This window comes from Coregonus clupeaformis, unplaced genomic scaffold (genome assembly GCF_020615455.1).
Source record: "Coregonus clupeaformis isolate EN_2021a unplaced genomic scaffold, ASM2061545v1 scaf6306, whole genome shotgun sequence".
Taxonomy (NCBI): domain Eukaryota; kingdom Metazoa; phylum Chordata; class Actinopteri; order Salmoniformes; family Salmonidae; genus Coregonus; species Coregonus clupeaformis.
The window spans coordinates 1-10,294 of NW_025539760.1; the positions used below are offsets into that span (position 1 = coordinate 1).

Here is a 10,294-nt window from a genome sequence, read left to right on the forward strand (position 1 = left end):
CAGAGGATAAGTTCATTAGAGTTACCAGCCTCAGAAATTGCAGCCCAAATAAATGCTTCACAGAGTTCAAGTAACAGACACATCTCAACATCAACTGTTACAAACTGTTACATCAAAATACAATGTGATTTTCTGGATTTTTGTTTTAGATTCCGTCTCTCACAGTTGAAGTGTACCTATGATAAAAATTACAGACCTCTACATGCTTTGTAAGTAGGAAAACCTGCAAAATTGGCAGTGTATCAAATACTTGTTCTCCCCACTGTACATATTTTCTATACATTTCTATTGAATAATAAATCACCAGAATAAGTTCTATACAAATCAAATGCTAGACTAGGAGCGTGGGGTAATAATTTTGAGATGCTTTTTTAGGTAGTTGATGACTTGCCTGGCAGGGCTGTGGGATAATTCAAATGGAACTGTTAACAGCCATTACCCAGGTAGTATTGTGAATAACTAACAGCTATTAACCAATCGCCATCCAGGATCCAAATGTACGGTTTTATAATGAGGGATCTAGTCTAGATTACACCTAATAGGAAGACAGTTTTATCATGTGGAGGTTTCATTCAGGTCTCTCTGTTTAACTAAATACTCTGTCTTTGGCAGGAGAGAGACCAGACTCTCACTCTGACAGCAGTAAGAGTCCTTCAGGGGAACCAGACCCAGAGACTCCCAAACCAGTGAGACGCCACCACTGCTCCCAGTGTAATATGAGTTTTAAGTGGTCATGGAACCTAAAAGAGCATGAGAGGAAACACACAGGAGAAAAGCCTTTCCACTGCTCCCAGTGTGCAAAGAGATTTTCGAGATCACAGAACCTAAAAATACATCAGAGGACACATACAGGGGAGAAACCTTTTCTCTGCTCCCAGTGTGGAAAGTGTTTTACCCAGTTATGGAGCCTGAACAAACATAATAGAATACACACAGGAGAAAAGCCTTACCACTGTTCCCACTGTGGAAAGAATTTTAGGTTGTTAGATAAGCTGAAGGAACACGAGAGGACACACACGGGGGAGAAACCTTACCATTGCTCCATGTGTAGAAAGAGTTTTACCCAGTTGGCTAACCTAAAAGAGCATGAAAAGAAACACACTGCAGAAAAGCTTTTCCAATGTTCCCAGTGTGGAAAGAGATTTTCACAATCACAGGAACTAAAATCACACGAGAGGACACACACAGGGGAGAAACTTCACCACTGCTCCCAGTGTGGAAAGAGTTTTACGCAGTTAGGGAGCCTGAACAAACATAAGAGAATACACTCTGGAGAAAAGCCTTACCCCTGTGCACATTGTGGAAAGAGATTTTCACGCTCACAGGACCTAAAATCACATGAGAGGACACACACAGGGGAGAAACCTTACCATTGCTCCCTGTGTGGAAAGGATTTTACCCATTTAGGGAGCCTGAACAAACATAAGAATAGAATACACTCTGGAGTGAAGCCTTACCCATGTTCCCATTGCCTAATGAATTTCAGGTTGTTAAATAACCTTAAGGAGCATGAGAGGACACACACATCTTACCACGGTCCCCGTGGAAAGGAGTTGACCAATTTAGGGAACATATAAGATCATGCGAGGACACACAGGGGCCAAATCATGCAATTTCTCCCAGTGTGGAAAGAGTTTAAACCCAGTTAGGAAACCTGAAAAGGCACGTGGACATACACACACACAGGGGAGGATAAAGCTCACAGTTTGGAAAGAGTTTTAGTCAGGGAACCTAATTGTGGAAAGACATTTTCCCGGACAGAGGACCTGAAATCACATGACAGAATAGAGAGGCTGATGTTTGACTACTGTTTTATGCCACATTAAATCATATTGTTTATATGAAATCTTACTCAAGAATAGGCTATTTTAGTTATTTCCTCTGGAGACATATTATGTCTAAAATCAGATTACAATTTTAAAATATGTATTTTGTTTTGATTCTACATTTTGATATATTGGATACAAGTATGAACCTTTTTTAGATGTTTTATTATATGATTTGGTTATTTTAAAATGTAAATTGTTAATTGGATGAATATTGTGTGTATTTCTTGATTCTAACCTTGAAACCTCATGAAATGTAGTTTGTTTGGTTTCATTGAGTTAATTTGTGTACTAGTCTCCAAGCTAAAGCTGTATGCACATGTCATGTGATGATGATGATCTGATAAGTTGTTAACATGAAAAACATTCACTACCTCATGAATGTTCCCATCAGTATTATTCCACCATGTCGGAGACAACACCGCTGCTGATTTGTAAAACACATTTGATTTAATGCAACATTTTTATCTGAATAAAAATAAAATGAGTATTTTAAAACCGTGTTAGCCACTAGAGGACATTCATTATATACATCTATGGACTTCCAGAAATGAGCTCTTCTGATTGGGTGAATGGATGGCTGGAAGGTTGATAACACAACGTGTCAGTCAGAACATCAGGAGAGGTCTGATTGGGTGAATGGATGGCTGGAAGGTTGATAACACAACGTGTCAGTCAGAACATCAGGAGAGGTCTGATTGGGTGAATGGATGGCTGGAAGGTTGATAACACAACGTGTCAGTCAGAACATCAGGAGAGGTCTGAGTGGGTGAATGGATGGCTGGATGGTTGATAACACAACGTGTCAGTCAGAACATCAGGAGAGGTCTTCTGATTGGGTGAGTGGATGGCTGGAAGGTTGATAACACAACGTGTCAGTCAGAACATCAGGATAGGTCTTCTGATTGGGTGAGTGGATGGCTGGAAGGTTGATGACACAAAATGTCAGTCAGAACACAAGGAGAGGGTTTGAGAGCCTTTGACCTTTATATTTTAATTAGTTTGCTTCTTTAGTCATTTTCTAGTGCCTTCAGATGGTATTCATACCCCTTGACTTATTCCACAATTTGGTTGTTACAACCTGTATTCAAAATAAATTAAATTATTTGTTACATGTTTTTAGAAGTTTTGCTAATTTAATTTAAGGTGACAGTGACACCATTCAATACCGCCTTGCACACACTTGTCTATGTCTAGCTGGTCTAGGGTGTAATCATTAGTCCATCAGTTGCAAACGAGAATCTTTCAACAGAATCATCGGAATGAACACACCCCTGATCACCCGCACACACAGTTCCCTTTCATAGCAGCCACATACAAACAGCATGATCACTTTCATAGCAGCCGCATACAAACAGCATGATCCCTTTCATAGCAGCCGCATACAAACACATGATCACTTTGCTCATGGTATAGTTCCTTCTCACATCTACGCGCTCTCCTCCTCTCACCTCTTCCCTTCTCTTGTGGACTTCAATGCACAACACATCAGCTGTATGTGACCAGGCAGAAAAACCTTTCCAAGCCAAACCGCTACACAGCCTACATCGTTGTCCCCATATTAGCTAAAGTAACGTCCTAGTCAACATATCTAAGAACTAACGCGTGAGTAAACCCGCTATAATCATACAGTAACATTACAGTGTATAGTCAGTTAGCAGTTTAGCAGATAATCCAGTGCTTTATGGTTATGGTTCAGCTCTATAGGATAATCCAGTGCTTTATGGTTACGGTTCAGCTGTATAGGATAATCCAGTGCTTTATGGTTATGGTTCAGCTGTATAGGATAATCCAGTGCTTTATGGTTATGGTTCAGCTGTATAGGATAATCCAGTGCTTTATGGTTAAGGGTTCAGCTGTATAGGATAATCCATTATGGTTATGGGTTCAGCTGTATAGGATAATCCATTATGGTTATGGGTTCAGCTGTATAGGATAATCCAGTGCTTTATGGTTATGGGTTCAGCTGTATAGGATAATCCATTATGGTTATGGGTTCAGCTGTATAGGATAATCCAGTGCTTTATGGTTATGGGTTCAGCTGTATAGGATAATCCAGTGCTTTATGGTTATGGGTTCAGCTGTATAGGATAATCCAGTGCTTTATGGTTATGGGTTCAGCTGTATAGGATAATCCAGTGCTTTATGGTTATGGGTTCAGCTGTATAGGATAATCCAGTGCTTTATGGATATGGGTTCAGCTGTATAGGATAATCCAGTGCTTTATGGTTACGGTTCAGCTGTATAGGATAATCCAGTGCTTTATGGTTATGGGTTCAGCTGTATAGGATAATCCAGTGCTTTATGGTTATGGGTTCAGCTGTATAGGATAATCCAGTGCTTTATGGTTATGGGTTCAGCTGTATAGGATAATCCAGTGCTTTATGGTTATGGGTTCAGCTGTATAGGATAATCCAGTGCTTTATGGTTATGGGTTCAGCTGTATAGGATAATCCAGTGCTTTATGGTTATGGGTTCAGCTGTATAGGATAATCCAGTGCTTTATGGTTATGGGTTCAGCTGTATAGGATAATCCAGTGCTTTATGGTTATGGGTTCAGCTGTATAGGATAATCCAGTGCTTTATGGTTATGGGTTCAGCTGTATAGGATAATCCAGTGCTTTATGGTTATGGGTTCAGCTGTATAGGATAATCCAGTGCTTTATGTTTATGGGTTCAGCTGTATAGGATAATCCAGTGCTTTATGGTTATGGGTTCAGCTGTATAGGATAATCCAGTGCTTTATGTTTATGGGTTCAGGACACTCAGCTAAAAGCAGTAGAATGTCACAACACACTTTGGAGACATTTACAGTATATGAGTGATTATGTGTCATAACCTACTAACCTTTCGGTTACTGGCACAACGCTCTTAACCACTAAGCTACCTGCCGCCCCAAAGTCTCGTCTAACGCTTGTTTCTTGGTGAACGATTTACTTTCCATATTTCTTCATGCACAATACAAACAAAAAAACATGATGGGTGATTGGGCGGGGGGTTCGCACATTGTAGTCGCTGGTTCTAATCCCCGAGCCGAGACGGTGAAAAATCTGCCGACGTGCCCTTGAGCAAGGCACTTAACCCTAATTGCTCCTGTAAGTCGCTATTGGTTTAGTTTCTAACCAAGCACACTGGTTGTTCATTCTGTTGGTTTAGTTTCTAACCAAGCACTCTGGTTGTTCATTCTATTGGCATAGTTTCTAGCCAAACACACTGGTTGATCAATTGATAATGATGGTAAAACAGGTCCCAGTTGATATTGATGGTAAAACTAACTCAAAAAGGGCACTAAAATGATCAGGGTGAAATAAACGGTAAATCCAAAGGTATAAATCATGAAGTGAAGAGGTATAAATCATTCTAGCCCCATCTTAACTTAACCCCTTATGTACCATTCTAGACCCATCTTAACTTAACCCCTTATGTACCATTCTAGCCCCATCTTAACCCCTTATGTACCATTCTTGCCCCATCTTAACTTAACCCCTTATGTACCATTCTAGCCCCATCTTAACTTAACCCCTTATGTACCATTCTAGCCCCATCTTAACTTAACCCCTTATGTACCATTCTAGCCCCATCTTAACTTAACCCCTTATGTACCATTCTAGCCCCATCTTAACTTAACCCCTTATGTACCATTCTAGCTCCATCTTAACTTAACCCCTTATGTACCATTCTAGACCCATCTTAACTTAACCCCGTATGTACCATTCTAGACCCATCTTAACTTAACCCCGTATGTCCCATTCTAGACCCATCTTAATTTAACCCCTTATGTACCATTCTAGACCCATCTTAACTTAACCCCTTATGTACCATTCTAGCCCCATCTTAACTTAACCCCTTATGTACCATTCTAGCCCCATCTTAACTTAACCCCTTATGTACCATTCTAGCCCCATCTTAACTTAACCCCTTATGTCCCATTCTAGTAGCAAACCAAAAATTGGCCACTAGGTGTCATTATAGTAATTAAAGCGATTCCATATAAATATATAAACATGTTCCATATATTTATATTCAGTAGTAAATAACCAAAATAAGTTCTATACAAACCAAATGCTAGGCTAGAAGCATGGGGTGATAATGTCTAGATGATTCTTTCTAGTGGAGATTAGTTTATGAATTGCCTGGCAGGGCTGTGGGACAGTGGATGTGTAGGGATAATTCAAATGGAACTGTTAACAGGCATTACCCGGGATTAACGTGAATAACTAACAGCTATCAACCAATCAGCATCCAGGATCCACATTTTGTTAAATAATGAGGGATCTAGTCTGGATTCAACCTCATAGGAAAACAGTTTTATCATGGAGGTTTCATTCAGGTCTCTCTGTTTAACTAAATACTCTGTTTTTGTCTTTGGCAGGAGAGAGACCAGACTCTCCCTCTGACAGCAGTAAGAGTCCTTCAGGGGAACCAGACCCAGAGACGCCTAATCCAGCGATGCCACACCACTGCTCCCAGTGTAATATGAGTTTTAAGTGGTTATGGAAGCTAAAAGAGCATGAAAGGAAACACACAGGAGAAAAGCCCTTCCAATGCTCCCAGTGTGGAAAGAGATTCTCACGATCACATGACCTAAAATCACATGAGAGGACACACACTGGGGAAAAACCACACAATTGCTCCCAGTGTGGAAAGCTTTTTTCCCATTTAGGGAACCTGAACAAACATAAGAGAATACACTCTGGAGAGAAGCCTTACTCCTGTTCCCACTGTGGAAAGAATTTTAGGTTGTCAGATAACCTGAAGTCGCATGAGAGGACACACACAGGGGAGAAACCTTACCATTGCTCCCTGTGTGGAAAGGATTTTACCAAGTTAGGGAACCTGAAAGATCATGAGAAGAAACACACAGGAGAAAAGCCTTACCACTGCTCCAAGTGTGGAAAGAGATTTTCAACATCATCGGACCTAATAAAGCATGAGCGGACACATACAGGGGAGAAATCTTACCATTGCTCACAGTGTGGAATTAGTTTTTTACGATCACATGACCTAAAATCACATGAGAGGACGCACACAGGGGAAAAACCACACAGTTGCTCCCAGTGTGGAAAGTGTTTTTTGCATTTAGGGAACCTTAACAAACATAAGAAAATACACTCTGGAGAGAAGCCTTACCCCTGTTCCCATTGTGGAAAATTATTTAGGTTGTTAGATAACATGAAGGCGCATGAGAGGACGCACACAGGGGAGAAACGTTACCATTGCACCCTGTGTGGAAAGAGATATGCACGATCATATGACCTAAAATCACATAAAAGGACCCACACAGGGGAAAAAACCACACAATTACACACACAGGGGAAAAACCACACAATTGCTCCCAGTGTGGAAATAATTTTACCCAGTTAGAGAACCTGTTGCCATTGTGGAAATATATTTTCAGGATCACATTACCTAAATTCACATCAAATCAAGATTTATTTATACAGCACATTTCAATCAATGTGCTTTACAGAAGAAGAAAAAAATGAACAAAAAAATGAAAATGAAATATTTACACAACAAACATAAGATAAAAAACTAAAGAATAACAAAAGAAAATGAACGACTAAAAAAGCTCCCTGAGGAAAAGCAAAGCTAAAATGGTGTTTCTTAAAATCTCTTTTAAATATGTCCACAGTTTCGTTCCCCCTCAGGTTCTCTGGCTATTCCAGAGGCTGGGCACAATCGTGGATTGATTTAAAAACCAATAGAATAATCTTTAAATTAATTCTAAAACTCACAGGCAGCCAGTGAGACCTTAAAACCGGTGTAATGTACAGTGGGGAAAACAAGTATTTAATCAGCCACCAATTGTGCAAGTTCTCCCACTTAAAAAGATGAGAGAGGCCTGTAATTTTCATCATAGGTACACGTCAACTATGACAGACAAATTGAAAAAAAAAATCCAGAAAATCACATTGTAGGATTTTTAATGAATTTATTTGCAAATTATGGTGGAAAATTAGTATTTGGTCACCTACAAACAAGCAAGATTTCTGGCTCTCACAGACCTGTAACTTCTTTTTAAGAGGCTCCTCTGTCCTCCACTCGTTACCTGTATTAATGGCACCTGTTTGAACTTGTTATCAGTATAAAAGACACCTGTCCACAACCTCAAACAGTCACACTCCAAACTCCACTATGGCCAAGACCAAAGAGCTGTCAAAGGACACCAGAAACACAATTGTAGACCTGCACCAGGCTGGGAAGACTGAATCTGCAATAGGTAAGCAGCTTGGTTTGAAGAAATCACCTGTGGGAGCAATTATTAGGAAATGGAAGACATACAAGACCACTGATAATCTCCCTCGATCTGGGGCTCCACGCAAGATCTCACCCCGTGGGGTCAAAATGATCACAAGAACGGTGAGCGAAAATCCCAGTACCACACGGGGGGACCTAGTGAATGACCTGCAGAGAGCTGGGACCAAAGTAACAAAGCCTACCATCAGTAACACACTACACCGCCAGGGACTCAAATCCTGCAGTGCCAGACGTGTCCCCCTGCTTAAGCCAGTACATGTCCAGGCCCGTCTGAAGTTTGCTAGAGTGCATTTGGATGATCCAGAAGAGGATTGGGAGAATGTCATATGGTCAGATGAAACCAAAATATAACTTTTTGCCATCTGGATCTTGTTTTATTAATAGTGAAATCAGACCTTCCTGCTGAGTACCTGTCAGACTACCATTTCTATAGGAGTTAAAACAAGCTAATAAAGGAGCTTTGAGTATATAAAAAGGCTTGATATACCTCTGCCGGTATGCCATCAAGCCCTGGGGTCTATAGGAGTTAAAACAAGCTAATAAAGGAGCTTTGAGTATATAAAAAGGCTTGATATACCTCTGCCGGTATGCCATCTAGCCCTGGTGCCATCAAGCCCTGGTGCCATCAAGCCCTGGTGCCATCTAGCCCTGGTGCCATCTAGCCCTGGTGCCATCTAGCCCTGGTGCCATCAAGCCCTGGTGCCATCTAGCCCTGGTGCCATCTAGCCCTGGTGCCATCTAGCCCTGGTGCCATCTAGCCCTGGTGCCATCTAGCCCTGGTGCCATCTAGCCCTGGTGCCATCAAGCCCTGGTGCCATCTAGCCCTGGTGCCATCTAGCCCTGGTGCCATCTAGCCCTGGTGCCATCTAGCCCTGGTGCCATCTAGCCCTGGTGCCATCAAGCCCTGGGGCCATCTAGCCCTGGTGCCATCTAGCCCTGGTGCCATCTAGCCCTGGGGCCATCAAGCCCTGGTGCCATCTAGCCCTGGTGCCATCAAGCCCTGGTGCCATCAAGCCCTGGTGCCATCTAGCCCTGGTGCCATCTAGCCCTGGTGCCATCTAGCCCTGGTGCCATCTAGCCCTGGTGCCATCTAGCCCTGGTGCCATCTAGCCCTGGTGCCATCTAGCCCTGGTGCCATCAAGCCCTGGTGCCATCTAGCCCTGGTGCCATCTAGCCCTGGTGCCATCTAGCCCTGGTGCCATCTAGCCCTGGTGCCATCTAGCCCTGGGGCCATCAAGCCCTGGTGCCATCTAGCCCTGGTGCCATCTAGCCCTGGTGCCATCAAGCCCTGGTGCCATCTAGCCCTGGTGCCATCTAGCCCTGGTGCCATCTAGCCCTGGTGCCATCTAGCCCTGGTGCCATCTAGCCCTGGTGCCATCTAGCCCTGGTGCCATCTAGCCCTGGTGCCATCAAGCCCTGGTGCCATCTAGCCCTGGTGCCATCTAGCCCTGGTGCCATCTAGCCCTGGTGCCATCTAGCCCTGGTGCCATCTAGCCCTGGTGCCATCAAGCCCTGGGGCCATCTAGCCCTGGTGCCATCTAGCCCTGGTGCCATCTAGCCCTGGGGCCATCAAGCCCTGGTGCCATCTAGCCCTGGTGCCATCAAGCCCTGGTGCCATCAAGCCCTGGTGCCATCTAGCCCTGGTGCCATCTAGCCCTGGTGCCATCTAGCCCTGGTGCCATCTAGCCCTGGTGCCATCTAGCCCTGGTGCCATCTAGCCCTGGTGCCATCAAGCCCTGGTGCCATCTAGCCCTGGTGCCATCTAGCCCTGGTGCCATCTAGCCCTGGTGCCATCTAGCCCTGGGGCCATCAAGCCCTGGTGCCATCTATCAATCAATCAATCAATCAATTTTATTTTATATAGCCCTTCTTACATCAGCTAATATCTCGAAGTGCTGTACAGAAACCCAGCCTAAAACCCCAAACAGCTAATAATGCAGGTGTAGAAGCACGGTGGCTAGGAAAAACTCCCTAGAAAGGCAAAACCTAGGAAGAAACCTAGAGAGGAACCAGGCTATGAGGGGTGGCCAGTCCTCTTCTGGCTGTGCCGGGTGGAGATTATAACAGAACCATGCCAAGATGTTCAAAAATGTTCATAAGTGACAAGCATGGTCAAATAATAATCAGGAATAAATCTCAGTTGGCTTTTCATAGCCGATCATTAGAGTTTAAAACAGCAGGTCTGGGACAGGTAGGGGTTCCATAAC

The 10,294-nt window shown here is 43.2% G+C and overlaps 1 protein-coding gene across 1 annotated transcript; it reads left to right on the plus strand.

Annotated features, from left to right (window-relative positions):
- Positions 1–612: 612 nt before the first annotated feature.
- Positions 613–7,308, plus strand: LOC123490995 (acidic leucine-rich nuclear phosphoprotein 32 family member B-like; the record flags this gene model as incomplete). The annotated part of the gene is given in 2 exon segments (XM_045220791.1): positions 613–711; positions 6,327–7,308. Coding segments are annotated over 2 exon segments (113 nt in total), but the record flags the coding sequence as incomplete, so codon positions are not given.
- Between the last annotated feature and the right edge of the window lie 2,986 nt (positions 7,309–10,294).